The 20,523-nt window shown below is 37.4% G+C and overlaps 1 protein-coding gene across 1 annotated transcript; it reads left to right on the forward strand.

Moving 5' to 3' along the window:
* The first annotated feature begins 1,045 nt into the window (after positions 1–1,045).
* On the forward strand, positions 1,046–20,339 carry LOC110692635. Its single transcript, XM_021869667.1, has 2 exons — positions 1,046–1,632; positions 19,874–20,339. Exons 1-2 carry the CDS (start codon positions 1,046–1,048, stop codon positions 20,337–20,339), a joined length of 1,053 nt encoding a protein of 350 aa, XP_021725359.1.
* Positions 20,340–20,523: the final 184 nt, after the last annotated feature.

The following is a 20,523-nucleotide window of genomic DNA, read 5'->3' on the forward strand; positions in this document are numbered from 1 at the left end:
TACACTTGTAATATTGGGGAGCAGATTAACCACAGGTTCTTACACATGCAGCATCTATTTCTAGATGGTGGGATCTTGAGTGAAGAGTTGGTTACTTTTCTTATTTTAAGGGAGTAAATTAAAGTAAAGTGTATGTAATTAGTAGTGTAAAAAAAGGAGGGAAAAAAAGGTGGTCCCTTTTTAGTGGAGGCCATGAGGCCCCTTTGTTATTTTCCCTCTCTTTCCTTCTCTTATTCACGTGAAGGGAGGGGTGTTTTTGGGAGGGAATTTTTTTTGCCTCCCAAAAATTTCATTTCCCCCCCAAAAAATTCACAAAATTTAAAAGCAATTCAAAAACAATTGGACAGGCAGCAAAAGCAACAATTTTACCAACCCAAAAGCTCCTTATAAAAAAGGAGTAGCTGTTTCATTCAAGATCCTCATTCAAACACAGGAGGGTATTGGCGGGGGGGGGGGGGGGGGGAATCAGAATTCTTCAAAATAAGAAGTTAGAGGATACAACCAAATGTTTGCAAAATTACAAAAACCATAATTTGAAATTAGTCCTAATTCCTAATTGCTGTGTTAGTAGTAGCAGCATTAGTGAATTTGTGCACGAATTAGGCTCCACCGAAAGCTCCCAAAAAAAGGCAAGTCACCTCCACTTCATCACCTACCATCAAATCTGAAAAAAAAATAAGAGACTCATGGCAGAAATGTTGGATGATTTTTTCAACATAAACCAACTGCTCATGGAGCAGGAATTGGTGATGGAAGAAAATTCCAGTTCTTCTGGGTCAAAAACTGAAGAGGCAACTCAGCAGCAACAACATGAACACATCTCATCAGCAGAATCAGAAACAGATACAGAGCAACAAAATCAGCAACACTTATTTGTGAGGAGCAGCAGAGAATTAAACATTGAAGAAAAAAGGCAGATTGTTGATGTATTCTGCTTAATATGGTAGGAGACACACTGCTAAGAGGAATGCTGACCTCATTGGCAAAGAAACATCATGTACACAAATCTACTACAAGCAGGTGGCTAAAAGTAATTAAACAACACATGCAACTGGGAGAAGTAGTGGATGTGAGAACCAAAAAGTTAGGGAAAACTGGTCGCAAGCCATTTGAATACTCTGATGAGTGGCTTATGTTTGTCCCACTTTACAAGAGAACCACAAACAGAAGCTATGGTGCTGCTCTACATATCAATCATATGGTGATACACAGGTTGAAGAAAAGGGGCAGATTTAGGGCAGTGTCAGCAAGTAATCACCCAGCATTATCAGAAAATCACAAAGTTGCAAGGCTTAAGTGGGTTTTGCAACACATTCATCCAATTCCAAGTGAGGGGGACCCTACAATTATGGATATGCAACATCACATACACATTGATGAGAAGTGGTTCTACCTAAACCCAAAGACAAGGACTTTCTATCTAACCCCAAATGAAGAGGTCCCATACAGAGCACAACAGTCTAAAAGGTTTAAGATAAAGGCAATGTTCATGAGAATGGTAGGCAAACCACTTTATGCTGCAGATGGGACTCTTATTCACTCAGGGAAGTATGGTTTGTTCCCTTTTGTGAAACATGAGAGGGCAAAAAAGAAAAGCAAAAACAGAGAAGCATGCACAATGGAGATGACAGGGTAAAGTCGTATCCCCTAATCAAAAATAATTTCCTAAGTCCTCTAACTAAAGCAGATAGGGAAGTAGGGTCGATCTCCACAGGGAAACAAGTCTTTCTATTCCTAATTACCTCAAATAATCTAGATTATGAAGTAACCAATATTTATATTTGAGTATGAAACTAAACTACAAAGAATGAGAATAGGGAGAAAACTATATATAAAGGGATCTAGGGCATAGGTTCACCAATAAATAATATTTCAGGGTAAAATATAATAATAATTCATTAAAGCATACATCAATCAGATTATAAAGGGCTTTCGCTACGTATTATAATCACACAATTAATTTACCGGTATTAAATCTCATCTTTCGAATCTAGACCTAACCATTTATAAATTAACCTGTCTATTGAAACTAGACCTAAACATCAATTCTCACCTGTCGAATCTCGAATCAATATTGTTAAACTCATGCATAAAAGATTTGCGCAAATCTAGTCACAGAGCATTAAACCAATCAATAGGAAATTAATCTAGCTTTGATAATTAACAACAAAATATTACCCCTTCATATTATTTATGGATCCCCATAAACCCTAGAAATAAAACTACTCACACATGGTAAAAACTAAACTAATCAAAGCAATAAAATAAGACATGATTAAAGGAATAAAATAAATAACTAAGATTAAGAGAAGAGGAATCGTTACCAAAATAAATCTGGAATTAATGGAAATAATCAAGAACAAGAGTTGAGAGAGAGAATTCTAAGAGAATAATTAAGAGAGTAAAAAAAGAGTAAAAAGGAGAAGAAGAGATACTAAAATCTTATTACGGAGGAGTATTTATACTCCGTACAAAATCCTAAACTAAAACAAATTAAAACGACGTTAAGCGTCTAATAAAAAATACACGCGCCCGATCGGGCGAGGCACCGCCCGATCGGGCGCGCCTTTTTTTGCTCCTAATACTAAACTCGCGCCCGGCCGAGCGCGTCACCGGGCGCCAGCCTAAGCTTCTCCCGCCCGGCCGGGCGCGCCTCCGGGCGCCAGCCTCTTTGGTCGGGCGGCTCATTTGGGCCACTATTTGGACTACGATTGGGCTCCAATTCTTCGGGCCAATCTGGGTTTCCTCTTCCGGTCTTGAATACTCGGTCCAAATTGAAGGAGTTATGTTTTCGATAAGTGCAATTGCTAGATATATCAAGGATCACTATTATGGAGATAATAAGTTCATTCTATAGGGTCGTCAATGTTTGGTACTAGATATGACAATTGATCTTTGGGCTAGCTTAATGGCCCAAAGCCTTATAGAATGGATCCTACAAGGTCACACATAAGAGTATTGGGTTAAACAAGTTAGAGGCCCATTAATTGGCCTCATGAGTACATGACATACCATGTTGATAATTGGGCTTGGATAGCTAGAAGAGTCTAATTGGTTTTGGACTTGACATGGTTTTATTTCTAGATATGATCTACAAATATAAACCATGCCTAGGGTTGCATGACACAACAATTGACATACAGTAAATTGTCACACAAGCAACCAAGCATCCCAAAACCCTAACTCTCTCTCTCTACTTGGCCCTATCTCTTTCCTCCCTGTCTGTACGGCCCTCCCTTGTGGGTGGCGCGTGTGGTGGTGCGTGGGTGGTGTTGTGGTGTGTTCGTGGCTCAAATCTCCATTGAAGGTTGATTGAAGTGTTCAGTCACAACTAACTAGCATTAGTAGAGGTTTAATCCATGCTCGTGGACTAAGTAGAGGAATCACGCTTGGGGTTATTTATCTCCCATTGTTCTTGCTCGATCGCACGTGGAATCACGCTTCAAAGGTACGATTATATGTTCTTTATGTGTTATGCATTAGATCTTTGGATTAGGTACTGTATGAATATGATTCATGTATTTCCGCTGCGTAGTACCTATAATTCCCTACAGTGGTATCAGTTAGCCTATTGCATTTACGCATATTGACTATAATTCTTTGATAGTCCACAATTTTAATTCAATTAAGCGGGAGATTAATTTAATTATGGTTCAATTATTATATTTAATGTGATTAAACTTTTGGAATCGATTAAATATGATTTAATTATGCTCAAAATAGCCATGAAGAGGCCGAATTTTAGCCCTAATATGTTCGAAAATTTCGAACCCCTAACCCTATTTTTCGAATTTTTCGAAATTCCTAGCCCTAAAATATGATTTTTGTGCTTGATTTTGATTTAATTCGATTTATTTATGATTCATAATTTTAATCGGATTGATTTATGCATAAAAGTGTTTTATGTATGATGATCGATTTAATTTTAAAAGTTAGAATTAAATTGGGATTAATTTTATGATGAACCCTAATTTTAAAGTTGAATGTGATTTAATTTTAATCTTATGGACTGATTTAATTTAATTTTAATAAATGTTATTTTAATTAAATTAAAAACAAAAAAAAATTATTATTTTGGTCGGCAACCGCGGCTGGGTGGCGTAGCCACGACGCCTGCCGACCAGGTGGTGGTCCAAGAGGGAGGGAAGGGGAGGGCGGAGGTCGGGGTGGCTGTGGGCAGCAGCGTGCAAGTGTTGCATGGCTGCTGCCACCACTGCCAGAGCAGCTGCCCGCTGCTGCCTTACGGCAGTGGCTGCTGTTATGGAAGCCAGCCACCGTGGCTAGCTTCGGCTAGCCAACCACGGTGGCCGGCGGTGGTGGCTTGCGGTTTTTTAAAAAAAAAAAAAAAAAAACTGTTTTGAAAAATTATTTCAAGATAATTATGAATTATTTTGGGATAAAATCAGTTTTATTTTGGATGAGATAAAATATTTTGAAAATATGATCTTTTATTTTGAAAGATAAAATCGATTTTATTTGGATAAAATTTTTTATTTTAGGATAAAATCAAATATTCAAAAGTTGTTATATTTGATATTATCCATATTTAAAGTTGTTAAATTGGTAATTATCCATAATTAAAGTGGTTAATTTTGGATAAGATTTGTTAGGATATTTTGAGCATATTCCAAAAGGATAATAATTGATTTAAATAATGTTATTATCCCATAATTAATATTGGATATAATTGATTTAAAATTTTGTGATTGTCTAGTAATTAGGATAGAATTTCCTAACTTTGTTAGGATAATCTTTGAGGATAAATATGATTTATATTTTAGGATTAAAATAAGATTTGATTCTATCTCATGACTAATTTAGAATATATGATATTTTATTGATGTTCATGAATAATATATGATATTATCTAATTGCATTAATTAAAATATGAGATATTTTGGTGCCATGTTTCCTTAATTATGAACATTCGATGTTGTAGTTTAGGAAAGCATGATGAGTGATTTATTATGTGGAAATTTATAATATATGATGTTATTTATTGCTATATAATGACTAGTATGGCCCTATAGATTCTAAATACGATCTGCGCATCGTTTCGTATTTTTGTAATCTAAATACGGTCTGCGTACCGTTAAGTATTTTTGTAATTTATTTTATTTTATTTAAGTAGTAGATAGAATAGAATAGTATTATTACAGGTTGCAGTTAATCCAAGAATCCATGGAGTGGAGGCCCAAAGGAGCAAGATGGATGAGATCCATGAAGGTTCAAGTAGGAGCTTTTGCTTTATTAGTTTTCTTAGGTTTAAGGGGACATACTATGTCATATTTTATTTATGCATTAGTAGATTATGCATGTTATATTTTATTTATGTTGTTTGATGATGCGCTAGAGTTCACTAAATAATCACAACATAATGAATCTAGGTCCCAGTAATATTGAGGTAGCTTTTCCAATCAAAAACTCGATGAAACCTTTGATATTTATGATGGGTCATGCCAAAGCAGGGTGTCATATTATATATTAGGGGAGTGGGGGTAAAACAAATTTTACAATTTTGATTGGTTATACTCAACAAGGTTACCTAAAGAGTTTAGAGCCTTGAAGCTAAGGGTAATAACTAAACATGTGATGGTTAATTATTCAACCAAGAATTACAAAGAGTTGTAATCAGTAAAGAGTTTACTCACCTTGAAAATGTAATGGTTGATGGTAGGGCCAAAGTCCGGTAAATCATTGCACAAATAAAGGATCTTGGAATCATTCTATTCAATAGGGATCAATTAAATTGAATGAATGTTTTAAAGTTACCAGTTTTATAATCGCTTATGGTACTTTAAAATTTTTATTAAACATAATTGAATTTTGCGTTTACTTTTAAGTAACATGTCGTTCTCATTTTATTATTATAATCTCCTCGATTGAAAATAAAGTTGAGAAACGTTCTCAAAAGGTTAAAAGATAATCCATAAACCTATATTCCAACTTTGCTAAGATGGTTCTAAAAGGCAAGTTTTAAAAATCCATGTCACATGTCTAAGGTTGGTTTTATTCAAAATGTTTGAGTAAAATTCCAACACATCTTCATTTTGAAAAGTGTTTCAAGGGATACAATGAGATAGGAGGTACAAACTCTCTAAAAGACAAGTATAGAAGTCCAATAAAATCTCTTATCTTCAATATGATTGAATATAAGAAAGTGATTGGAAATCTCTATGATCAAAAGTTGATCAAATGACGCTATTCTTCATCCACTTTATATAAGAGTTAAATAGTTGATTAAACTATAATATGAATGATGATTGAATAGACTTAGCAAAATCATGAAATGTGCTTAAAGTAGTTAAGCAAAGCATCATTTTGAACCTAAGAGAAGTGTTCTAAGTGGCTCAAATGGGAAAGGTTTAGGAATATGTGAGGATTACATTAAGAAGTTATAGGCCAAGAAATGCAAACAAGTTGCTACTTCTCAAACCTAGAACTACTTACGTGCTAAAAGTTGTTATGAACAACAATGTTTCAAATCAAATGGACCAATTCCAATTGATTAGAAATTACCTCATATAGTTGGAAGGTAAAAGAATGGAAATGTTCCAATTTAAGAAGTATATTATAGAAATTGATTTAGCACATTGCTACTTCTTGGACATATGATGTCTTGTTTAGTTCTCTCTCATTGAGAATGAGGTTAAACTAAATGAAGAAGTATGGCTAAAGGAGAAATAAATCTACAAGTTTAGAAGCAAATGTTGCTACTTCACAAGTAGAATCTACGAGTTTAGAAGTAAAAGTTGCAACTTTACAAGTAAAAGCTATATTTCACCTTACCTTGTAATTGGCTAGAATTAAATAAATGTTATTCAAATTTGCCATTATCAAAACACCATTCAATGTTAGTAAAGACTAAACATCGAAGATTAAAAAAAAACGTGGAATAAATGTTATTCTATGCTTCATTGAGTCCTTATGTGTTTTGAGATTGCTAAATAGGTTCAAAATTCTATATGATAGAAATTATTAAACCATTTCTATATATATAAATTGTCTCTAAAATGTCAATTAATTCGAATGAAAAATGAACATTGCATGCGAAAGATCCAAAGGGATGGACTTTCAATATCATTGGATTATGAATCCATTGATATATGTAAATATCATTCTAATTTGAAAGTATTGACAAAGTCACCATTTAGAGAAATGATGATGAGAACTCAAGGTCGAATACATATCGATGTAAGAAAACCAAAGGTTCAAAGGCTAGAGAAGGACAATGAAACTTCATTTGTGATATGATCACATGTGCTTAGTTGAAGCATAAGTATGAAAATTTTGAAAATGTTCAAAAGGTTCAGTATGAAGTTCAGTATCAACTTGACAAGATAATAATTGCATTACAATATGATTGTATTGTGAAAATTTGAGTCAAGACATTTACTTGGCAACACATTCAAAATATTGCGATATGATCGTAATAATGAAAATTTAAGCCAAGACCTTGATGAACATCCAAGAGTTGTGAAATCATTTTACGACAAACTTCGAAAGAAAACCTTGTGAAGTGTTTATGAAGGGAGCTATCAATCTATATGAGATATATTTTGATAATGGATGAAAATTACCTATCTTCCAACCATTGTTCAAGGGATATACTTTTAAGATAAGCTACAAAACTAAACAAAGAAACATAGGTCAAATCAAATTGTAGCAAAGGTTTCATATGTGATATGGATAAGAAGAGTTCTTATAAAGTCTTTCTACAAAGCAAGGAATAAAAGTTGTATTAAATCGTTTAATGCACGATCAATTCCTATACAGAGCACGGGGTACTACTACACAAATCATACTTAGCACAAAATGTTTGTTGCTCAAGTAGGTGCCCTTATGGAAATTGTTCCAAAAGGTCAAGTGGGAGTAGTATAAATCTCGAAAGAGTTCGAGAAAAGCAACGAACAAACATGGCTCAAACCATGGTTGGTTCACCCTATGCTAAATGTGCCTCCTCAAAAAGGTAGCCTTAGTATAAGAATCTCGAAAAGTTCGAGAGCCTTGAAAGAGTTCAAGAAAAGTGATTTCGAAAATCTTGAAGAAATTTGAGAAGTAATCAAATCAAAGCAACAATATGAGCATGATTCACCTCATGTTACAAGTGACAACGCATGGTCTCATTAAGTGTAATGGGAATAATAACCATGTGTCGAAGGTAGTACATTCCAAGTGCACATCCTCAATTGTCGTTTCTCATTGAAACTAAACAAAGTTGTTGTATAAGTTTCAATTGTTGCATCAAAACCCACAATGATGACTAGCATATGTAAAACTTAGCCAAAGAAATATGATTTCAGATTGATTAAGAGTTCTAAAATATTCATTTTGGAACATGATGATTATGCAAGTAACAAAGATGATTTGACAAGTAATGACTCCAAGTGGTTTAAAAACCAGGAAATCTGAAATAGATTCTAAATCTGTAAGCAAGTGTATGACACTTGAATAATTTGCCTAATTGGGTGAGACCCATTATAAGCAAAACATACAAGAAAGAAAAATATTTTCTAACTAAGGCAAATACTTATTAAAGGATTCAACTAATTCATAGTATGACTATGACTACGATGAAAACTTTATATTAGTCGTGTTGCAAAGATCTATTAAAGATATTTTAGTGATTACTACCTTATAAGATATGGTAGATGGACTTCAAAACACTTTATTGAAATTGTTCATGAAAGAAGATTTATATATGATACAATCAAAAGTTTGAAGATCCAATAATCCTAGGGATGCATAGCATCATGGAGTTAGTGTTCTTAATTTTGAGTTAATCAAATTGTTTGATGTTCTCGTAAAATGAAGAAAAGGTCTTGTGTGTACAAGATGTTTAGTGGGAGCTATGAAGTCTTCTTGGTCTAGTATAAAGAGCAAATTATTCATTGCTTGAAGAGTCAAGTGGTGGGTAGTGCATTTTGTATGAAAAACCTTGAAGAGAATGATGAGTACATTTGGGATTCAAAATCTATAGAGATAGGTTTTGATTGATGTTTGAGTTTGGTTAAGAAGCTTATATTGATAAGATTCTGATAAGGTTCAACATTATATTGAAAGGAGTTTTAATCCCATGTAACATGGCACATTGCTAAATGATTCAATACTTTGAGAAAGGTTGATGAACCCAAGGTTTTGAGTGCTGCAATTCGCAAAGGATGCATCATGCATGCCATGGACTATACTCATCAATTTGATTCACGTGTTTTAGAACAAGTGACGATAGATTTCAATCAAAATCCAATATAACGTTGGAATACAAATTAGAAATTCCAAAGTTCCATGCGAAAGGACGAAGGAAAATTCTTAGTGTATGGAGATGAAAATGATTATAAGATTTAGAAATCGCAAAATTCATGTTTATGAGAATGTCTCATGAACTCTACTTTCTAAACCCCTTCCATTTCCAAAGCATGAGAAACATGCTAATGAAATTGGATTGAGGAAATTGATGTAATTAGAAGTTGTATTTGTTTTTGGAGAAAAACAAGTTACATATATAATACATTCATTTGCAGAATTATGTTTATCAATTGAAACAAAGTTTCAATCTTATTTAATCGTGGTTTCAAGATTAAATAAAATGTCCAAAATAATTATGAATTGACGGGCTCATCAGGTTGATGACCTGTTGAATGAAACCCCACAGGTGAACTAAATTCATACATTATTTAAGTTCCTAGTTCGGAATCATTAAACTGGACATAAATGATTTCATAAATTGGACTAGCATGTAAGATTGATTGGATAGTGCAGTTTCATGGGCTATAGGAGCATAGTGATGATGCTCGGTCAATCACATGGATATGCATGAATGATGCATGACCGAACTATTGACCTACTTTGAAGTTCAAGTATAGAACTTCCGGATATATTAGTGGATTCCTTTGACATGAGTGGAACATTGATTTCATTTAATGGATGTTATGGCTGTGGTACACTCAAACGTCTGCCCGTAACTGGAGATTATAAAGGGTGTTTCCCGGTTATTTCAGAAGTTGAGTGGGAGCTTTGGTTGCCACAAGATTGGATAGAGTCTACCTATTTAATTAGGAATGTGTTTTGGCCCCTTTAAGAGGGAGAATTCAGAAAATGCATGGCCGTGCTCAAATGGATTACATAGTAACCATTTGTTTTGTAATTCTCACTCAGTTTTCAAGAAAAGATTTGTAGACTACTATGATCACGACATGAGATGCAATCATATTATCAAATCGACACACATTGACTTAAGGAATTTGAATATTGCGCACTTGTCTCAGACGAGTGGGAGATTGAAGGAGTTATGTCTTCGATAAGTGCAATTACTAGATATATCAAGGATCACTATTATGGAGATAATAAGTTCATTCTATAGGGTCGTCAATGTTTGGTGCTAGATATGACAATTGATCTGTGGGCTAGCTTAATGGCCCAAAGCCTTATAGAATGGATCCTACAAGGTCACACATAAGAGTATTGGGTTAAACAAGTTAGAGGCCCATTATTGGGCCTCATGAGTACATGACATACCATGTTGATAATTGGGCTTGGATAGCTAGAAGAGTCTAATGGGTTTTGGACTTGACATGGTTTTATATCTAGATATGATCTACAAATATAAACCATGCCTAGGGTTTCAAGACACAACAATTAACATACAGTAAATTGTCACACAAGCAACCAAGCATCCCAAAACCCTAACTCTCTCTCTCTACTTGGCCCTATCTCTCTCCTCCCTGTCCGTACGGCCCTCCCTTGTGGGTGGGGCGTGTGGTGGTGCGTGGGTGGTGTTGTGGTGTGTTCGTGGCTCAAATCTCCGTTGAAGGTTGATTGAAGTGTTCAGTCACAACTAACTAGAATTAGTGGAGTTTTAATCCATGCTCGTGGACTAAGTAGAGGAATCACTCTTGGGGTTCTTTATCTCCCATTGTTCTTGCTCGATCGCACGTGGAATCACGCTTCAAAGGTACGATTATATGTTCTTTATGTGTTATGCATTAGATCTTGGGATTAGGTACTGTATGAATATGATTCATGTATTTCCGTTGCGTAGTACCTATAATTCCCTACACAAATGCCCCGGTATCACCTATACCGAGCCCTTAATCACCGGTTCGATGGCTCTAACCGGCCCTGGGCTATAAAATCTGGTTGTGTTTCTCCAATGCTCGTGATTGCTCCAAAATATCATCGGGAAAATACTCCAAAAGCATAAATCCCTGCAAAAGTCAACCAAATCTACAAAAACACTAGAAAACACCAATTAGTAATAAAAGTGGCTCTAAAGAGCCAAAAACACTACTAATTATGACCAAGGGACGGGGGTAAAATACTGTATAAAATAGACACATCAAACTCCTCCAAGCCAAACCTTTGCTTGTCCCTAAGCAAAGATCCCATCAATGAATCAATAAATATGCTTCACCCCAAAAAGTAAAAATCAAGCACAAACGATCCAGGGTAAATCAAATAAACATGCTTCAGAGTCAACCAATCAAATCCATCCAATTACCTTTCTTCCCTAACAATTGTCAAATAGAGCAAACCACAAGAGCATATAGAATTCAAGACTAGTGCTCACACACTCAACTCTCATTTATGTGGCGAGTAAAATATGTACTCGATCGCTCTCCATCCAACCCCTTTATGTGAACATTACTCTCCCAACTCACACTCTCGTATGTATAAAACAATGAACGCTCAATCCTACTAGTCGACTCGAAATATGCCAAATCATAACTTGCATTGATAAACAACACTTTCACATTCATACAATTCTATGCACAAAGGTCAGAAGGTCTTTAAAGCTTGTAATGTAAGGCTAGGGTAAAGGGTAGGATAAATTTGGGAATAAGTGAGAGAAAAGCTATGCTTAAAGGAGCCATATCCTAATAAAACCCATGATCAAAATAAATAATGATCATACATCTCCAACAACATAACCAACTCAGACACCAACCAAATATACTCCAATCATAATAAATAAACCCAACTCTTACAATTTCACTCATAAGATATAATAATGAAGAAGTAGAGTGAATAAACAAACTTTATTTTCCAAACTTGAATTTTTTTTCTATTTTTTTCTTTTGATCAACCTCTAACTAGAACATTTGAACATATTTTTTTCTTTCGAAGTTCACTTATTTTTTCACACTTTTTTTTCTTTGAACTTCTCTCTTTTTTTCATAATATCATGCTTTATTTTTCAAGAAAATATAACTCTCAAACTCATCAAAAATAAACATGAATAACAACAAAACAACTTCTCAAATCCCATCCAAATTGTGCAAATAAGAAGCATACTAAAAACTCCCTCACCTCACTCACTAATAGCTCCCCCAAGCCAAGCTTGGGACTAGTAACCAATGGGGCAAAATATGCTTGTAATGCGGCTAATAAACAACAAAAGGTCAAGGCAACAACATGGGTAGCAAGAAGGGAACAAATGTATCTACAATATATGGAGGCTATCTAAAAGAACAAATGCCTTCGTCCTCCACAATGTGCATAATAATGAATCATATAAATATTACTAATAGTTGCAAACCAATACTCAAATTCATTGACATACCAGGAACTATGGAACTATCACACATTCCTTACCAAATCAACTAGTCAAGCACTATATTCACAAGTAGTTGGACAAAATTGACCGTGTAAAGTTTCAGGGCAACCAAACATCAAATCATGGTCAACTAATCCACAATGCCTATCATCAAATACCAAGAATCAAAACAATTTTCTCAAGTAAGGGGCACAGGGAAGCATAATTTATAATTCATTGGAACGTATTTTTGGATTTTATTTTTTTCAATTTTTTTGTATTTTTATATATATAAAAAAAGCAATAAAACTAACCTAGAAAGCGAGAAATCTAACCTAAGAAAACACACCAAAAATAAAAGAAAAGAGAAAAAGAAAAATACCAAACCAAAATCTCCCCCAAGCCGGAATCAGACAATGTCCTCATTGGCTCGGAAACTAGCCCAGCATAGCTAGTCCTCATCATCCTTATCCATCGACCCGAAACCTACACCTCCACTACCACCTGCACCACCTGCACCAGAAGAGCTACCACCAAAATAATCAGCGTGAAAACTCCCTCCCCACGCCGGTCCCCCGAAAGGAATGTCCTGGCCGTACCCGAAGAAAGAAGAATAGTCAGTGTAAATACCACGGGCAGTGGGATCCCCTATTGTATCCCTGGGGTGGAGGCTGAAACCAGTCAGGGTGAATAGCGTCGTAGGGAATGTCGCTCCGACGAGCATAATCATCGTACATAGGGTAGAGAGCTTTACCCTGGTTCCTCTCTAGGTACCCTAATCTCTGGTCTATGGAGCCTACCATCCGCCTAAGGTCAGTATGTGAATGTTCGATACGTCCTAAGGCCTGACCTATACTCTGAAGATCCCAAACTGGGTCAGAGTCATCATGAGGGACGGAGTGAGACATACGAGGTGGAGAGAAAGCCACCTCGGGCTGAGGCTGGGGTGGTGGAACTGGTGGTGGTGGTGCCTGCCCCCTAGCGTTGGAAACTAAAACATCATAAGTGTAAGAAGGTTGCCATGGGGGAAAGACGGTCAATTCAGGACTGGGTAGGGGAAAAATGGGCAAAGGTTGCTCATTCCCAGTCCGAATACACCAAAAGGGTGTCTGCTCGCTATCCGGTCTAACCCACCCCACATCCTCAAAATACCTAGCAGTCATGTAGGTATCTGGTCCACAGTTGGTCGGCTGGTGGGGTCCGTCTACTACAAAACCGGCCTTTTTCACCGCTATTCGAGTGATAAGGCCACCTAAACGGATAGGGGTCTTGGAAGTGGTGCTGGCTGTGGCATGCCTACTCAAATTGTGAACTATAAACCTACCAATGTTCAATTTCCCGTACCCGTACACATAATGTCCTATGACAGCTAGTTCGTTAGATTGAGCGTTATGGGGCTCGGCCCTACCTAAAAAACACAAACCCGCAAATCTTTGCCAGATTTTTGGGACAGGGTGGTGAATAGGTTTGGTACTAGCATGTTGCGGGTCGGGGTAAGTAAACCAGTCAAAGCATAATATAAGTCACCCTTTTTATGGTTCGCATGCCACTAGTGAGATAATTCAGAATTTAATTCAAAAATTTTACAAAATTCTACAAAAGTTAAACTAATATTTCTATTATTTTAACCTGAAAAATAAATTTGGCCCATTTCTACTACTAACAACATGAAAGTGGACAGGAATTCACAAGTAAGTTCTCGGTATGTAGGATAGTGCATCTCAACAAATTTTCTCATGCCAATGTCATTCAAAAATCGTTTTACAAAATCATACAAACCAAATGATTCTAGGGTAGGGCGGTGTAACCACCGAGAAGGAATTACCTCACGACCGATCAAATGCTCTAGCCGTTCCTTTTGCTCTCGGCTCACAATCCGGATCGTCGGCCAGTACGGGAGTTGCAAGTCCGGGTCGTATTCCTCCCTCGAACTGAAGCTCCTACCAAAAATGGACCTAGCCCTCTTTGAAGCCATGTTTAAGAAATGGGTTTGAAAATTTATTGAATTAAAACTGAAAATTTTTTATATGAAAGTGTAGAGGATGAAGAGAGGATCACAAATAAGTAAAGAGTTTTGAATTTGGGTTGGTAATGGAGGAGAAATCTTAGAGAGAAGGTAGAGAGAATTTGAGTTTTAGAGAGAGAAAGTTATGGAGGTAAGAAGAAAGAATGAGAAAAGGTGAAGAAAGAAGAAGGTAAGGCACGGTTGGGGCTCGCGCCCGGTTGGGCACCAGCTCGCCCGGTCAGGCGATCTAATCACAAATGGTACGCTAGCCCTCGCGCCCGGTCGGGCGGCGTTCGCCCGGTCGGGCGGCGTTCGCCCGGTCGGGCGATCTGTCAATTAAATTTCGACCGATTCTCGCGCCCGGTCGGGCGATCTATATTGCCCAAAATTCACCTGGTCTCGCGTCCGATAGGGCGCCCTTCGCCCGATCGGGCGATCTTGAGGTTCAAAATTTCGCCCTTCTCGCGCCCGGTCGGGCAAGGCTTACCCGATCGGGCGGATAAATTAGTCCGTATACGACGAATTTCGCGCCCGGTCGGGCGCCACTCGCCCGGTCGGGCGAAATTACTTATTTTCAGATCCTTGCTCTCGCGCCTGATCGGGCGAGCTTCGCCCGGTCGGGCCCGAGACTAAATCGGCGAAATATTAATTTTCTTCTTGTCCCCAAAATCCGGCTAACTCTTTTCCTTCAAACCTATATACACACTCATAAAACTCATTAAATTCCCTCATCTCTCCTCTCATAAGAAAAAGAAAAGAAAAAGTAGACTAAAAAGCATTAAAAATACGGGTTGCCTCCCGCAAAGCGCTGGTTTATCTAGGTCCCGCACGACCTTCTTACCAAGTACAATTTCTAGGACCCTTGGCCTAACGCTTGATCGGGTGGTTTCTCACCCGGTCTAGCGGTGTTTAGGCTGCGATACGGCTTCCTGACATACCCTGTGGGACGCCAAATCTCCTTATCTGGCGGATCCTCCTTGACTTGGACTGGGGGATCTTCAATGCTATGCACTAAAAATCCTCCTTCGATCGAACGTTGCTCCAAATTGTCATTGTGTTCAACACTTGCAACTCGATTTGGCGGAACACTTACCGTAGGCTCGATTCGCACAACTTGCTCGATCGGTTCCACTTGTTCATCCTCGAAACCAAGACCAACATTGTAGAGTGCTCTTTCTATTGCATCGACTTCCTTCTACCATTTGTCTATCTCATCTGAAAAGGATGCAACATAAGATACCGCCTCCAAGGGATCTTTTTCAAGTGCTTGGGGCTTGTTAGAATAATTTACAACCACATTAACACTGAAACATTTTTCCTCAGTCATGGAGCTTTTAGGGGCATTGTTCAGATTAAAAACAACTTTATCATCCCTTACTGATAATGTTAACTTACCACTTCTTACATCTATGACTGATCCTGCAGTGTTAAGGAATGGTCTACCCAAAATAATTGGGGTTTGCATATCCTCAACCATATCAAGAACAACAAAATCTACAGGTATATAAAATTTACCTACTCTAACGGGGACATCCTCTAAAACACCTAAGGGGTATTTGAAAGAACGGTCGGCCATTTGTAGAGTTATATTGGTAGCTTTTAATTTACCCATATTCAACTTAGAACACACAGATAATGGCATGACGCTAACACTAGCACCCAAATCACATAATGCATTATCAATCAAGAGATTGCCAATATGACAAGAGATAGAAAAACTACCCGGATCTTTTAATTTAGGTGGAGAATTATTTTGAAGTACGACACTACACTCTGCAGTGAAAGCTACTGTCTCTACCTCACTAATAGACCTTTTCCTTGTCAATATTTCTTTCATAAATTTTGCATACGAGGGGATTTGTGTGATTAATTCAGTAAAGGGCACTGTTACCTTCAAATCTTTTACCACCTCCAGGAACTTACCAAACTGCTTATCCAAGTTTGTCTTCAATTGACGATTGGGGAAAGGAAGTTTGATAATTGGCTTTGGAGCATTATTATTCTTGTCTGGATTAGCCACCTTCTCTGGAGTTGTACCCTGCAATGTAGAATTAGATATGTTAGTATTATCCTTTAGCCCTGCAGGGCTATCAACTACATTGTTTGGTTTAACGGAATTAAGATTAGCATTATTTGATAAAACAGGTTCATCAACTCTGGGCATAGAGGGCCCTTCATAGTTTGAACCACTCCGTAGAGTAATTGCAAATGATTGATCCATAGGCCTAGTAGGCTGTGCCGGCAAGGCTCCCTGTTGGCGGGCTTGTAGGGTAGCGGAGAGTTGCGCAATTTGATTATCTACAATTTTATTATGCGCTAGAATTTGATCAATTGTCGCATCTCTGCTCTCCATGTGCTTTTGCATATTGGCCAACATTGCTCTAATTTCCACCAGAGAAGGGTCAAAAGATGAGGAGGGTTGTTGTGGCTGGTTCTTCTGGCTAGCATTGGGATGATAATATTTCTGCTGTTGTTGCTTTGGCGTATGTGGTTCTTGTGGTGGTGGATTTTGAACATTAGTGCTCCGGTAGGAAAAGTATGGATGATTCCGATACCCAGGATTGTAAGTGTTGGAGTATGGGTTATTCTGCCTATATGCTTGAAAGGCATTAACTTGCTCCACGGAATTCCTGCAATCCTGCTCCCAATGACCTACAATACAACAATTTTCACAGAAAGCCTCATTAGAATTATTATTAATCGCAGAAACATTGGCTACATTAGCAGTGCTCAGATTATCTAATTTTTGGCAAATAGAGGTTAGTTGAGCTTGCAAAAAGGATACAGAGTCGACACTATGCTTCCCCTTGTTAGCGAATCCTCTAGGGTTCCCATACTGGGAATTGTGTATTGCCATGTCTTCAATAACCTGACCTGCATCATCAACATCAAGATTCATAAATCTCCCACTAGCTGTAGAGTCTAAAATTATTCGTGAAGAATTTCCAAGGCCATTATAAAAGGGTTGGATTAACTACCATTGTGCTAAATTATGGTGGGGGAAATCTCTTTGTAAATCCTTGAACCTCTCCCAAGCCTCATATAAAAATTCATCGGCTTCTTGGGCAAAGTTATGGATCGCACTCCGTAGTACGACTGTTCTCTCTGTAGGATAATACTTGTTATAGAAATTCAGAACAAGAGTTTCCCAATCAGTTATACCAAGTGTAGTTCTATTTAAACCATTAAACCACAATTTAGCTTTTCCAGTTAATGAGAAAGGAAAGAGAATCTCCCTGATTTGGTCTTGAGTGACCCCGGCTTGTCTGATGGTGTTGCAATATTGACAATAGTCGGCAATGTGAAGATTCGGGTCTTCACCCTTGGCTCCACTGAATTGCTTCCTCTCTATCATCGTTATAAATTGAGGTTTAATTTCAAATTGAACCCCATCAAGAGCCGGAGTAGGGGTGAGATGTGGAAAATCCGTAAGCTTTGGTTGTGAATAATCACTAAGCTTCTTTGGAGTCGTCATCTCTGATTCTGCGTCTGATGATGTCACTGAATCGCTAGAACGTGTTGGGGGATCGCGGTGATTATTGTTATTATCACCAGAATCTGCCAGGATTTGCTTGTAGAGATTTTTCTGTCTATGGAAGGAACGTTCGATCTCAGGATCGAATGGGATGTAACCTGATCTGGAACACCTGGGCATAAACAAAATTAAATAGAAGCAAATGTGAGATTTGTCTCAGAGAACTAACGCTCTCTGAGACAAAAGGGAAATAATCTAGACTACAAAAACAATCAGAAATAAAAATAAAACCGTCTCCCCGGCAACGGCGTCAAATTTTGACAGGGTAAAGTCGTATCCTCTAATCAAAAATAATTTCCTAAGTCCTCTAACTAAAGCAGATAGGGAAGTAGGGTCGATCTCCACAGGGAAACAAGTCTTTCTATTCCTAATTACCTCAAATAATCTAGATTATGAAGTAACCAATATTTATATTTGAGTATGAAACTAAACTACAAAGAATGAGAATAGGGAGAAAACTATATATAAAGGGGTCTAGGGCATAGGTTCACCAATAAATAATATTCCAGGGTAAAATATAATAATCATTCATCAAAGCATACATCAATCAGATTATAAAGGGCTTTCGCTACGTATTATAATCACAAAATTAATTTACCGGTATTAAATCTCATCTTTTGAATCTCGACCTAACCATTTATAAATCAACCTGCCTATTGAAACTAGACCTAAACATCAATTCTCATCTGTCGAATCTCGAATCAATATTGTTAAACTCATGCATAAAAGATCTGAGCAAATCTAGTCGCAGAGCATTAAACCAATCAATAGGAAATTAATCTAGCTTTGATAATTAACAACAAAAAAATTACCCCTTCATATTATTTATGGATCCCCATAAACCCTAGAAATAAAACTACTCACACATGGTAAAAACTAAACTAATCAAAGCAATAAAATAAGACATGATTAAAAAATAAATAACTAAGATTAAGAGAAGAGGAATCGTTACCAAAATAAATCTGGAATTAATGGAAATAATCAAGAACAAGAGTTGAGAGAGAGAATTCTAAGAGAATAATTAAGAGAGTAAAAAAAGAGTAAAAAGGAGAAGAAGAGATACTAAAATCGTATTACGGAGGAGTATTTATACTCCGTACAAAATCCTAAACTAAAACAAATTAAAACGACGTTAAGCGTCTACTAATTAATACACGCGCCCGATCGGGCGAGGCACCGCCCGATCGGGCGCGCCTTTTTTTGCTCCTAATACTAAACTCGCGCCCGGCCGGGCGCTAGCCTAAGCTTCTCCCGCCCGGCCGGGCGCACCTCTGGGCGCCAGCCTCTTTGGCCGGGCGGCTCATTTGGGCCACTATTTGGACTACGATTGGGCTCCAATTCTTCGGGCCAATCTGGGTTTCCTCTTCCGGTCTTGAATACTCGGTCCAAATGCCCCGGTATCACCTATACCGAGCCCTTAATCACCGGTTCGCTGGCTCTAACCGGCCCTGGGCTATAAAATCTGGTCGTGTTTCTCCAATGCTCGTGATTGCTCCAAAATATCTCGGAAAAATACTCCAAAAGCATAAATCCCTGCAAAAGTCAACCAAATCTACGAAAACACTAGAAAACACCAATTAGTAATAAAAGTGGCTCTAAAGAGCCTAAAACACTACTAATTATGACCAAGGGACAGGGGTAAAATACTGTATAAAATAGACACATCAGGAGACTAAAGCAATTCAGAATGTAAACAAAGAAGCTATTAGGCACATGATTTTAGACAAAATATCCCAACAATTCATGCACAATGGCCAGCACAATTATCAAAGAATATTATCATACAATGGGATAATGCTAGGCCACATCAAGTACCAGGAGATGAAGAGTTTTTGGCAGCAACACAAGCTAATGGGTTTAACATTCAATTTGTTTTCCAACCTGCCCAATCACCAGACCTTAATGTGTTGGACCTAGGTTTGTTCAAGGCAATTCAATCCATACAATGCCAGTCATTCCCAAAAAATATTGATGAGCTACTTGAGAAAGTGGCAGAGGCATTTGAGTTGTTTGATCCAACACTAAATAGGTACACTTGGATCACACTACAGGCTTGCATGATTAAGGTATTGGAAAAACAAGGAGGGAACAACTACAATCCACCACATATGGGCAAAGCAAGGCAAGACAGGCAAGGGACTTTGGAGGACATTTTGAAGGTAGACAGGACACTAATTGCAGACACAGTGGAATATCTCAACACTCTCTTTGTTCCAACCATAGGACCTCAACCAGAAAGTGAAGATATGGAAGTAGATGCAGATTGAAGGTCACACAAGCAAGTAAGAACATGCAACTTTTTGTAAATGAACAAGACAACAAGTAATTTTTTGTAAATGAAGGACTCATCAGCAACCAAGTCAGAAGACCAAAGACTGCCACTCATAACTATTAACTTGAAAACTAAGTTTTTGTTTGTTTTGTAATGGTTAGGTGTATTATGTTAAATAG

This window comes from Chenopodium quinoa, unplaced genomic scaffold (genome assembly GCF_001683475.1).
Source record: "Chenopodium quinoa cultivar QQ74 unplaced genomic scaffold, ASM168347v1, whole genome shotgun sequence".
Lineage (NCBI taxonomy): Eukaryota > Viridiplantae > Streptophyta > Magnoliopsida > Caryophyllales > Amaranthaceae > Chenopodium > Chenopodium quinoa.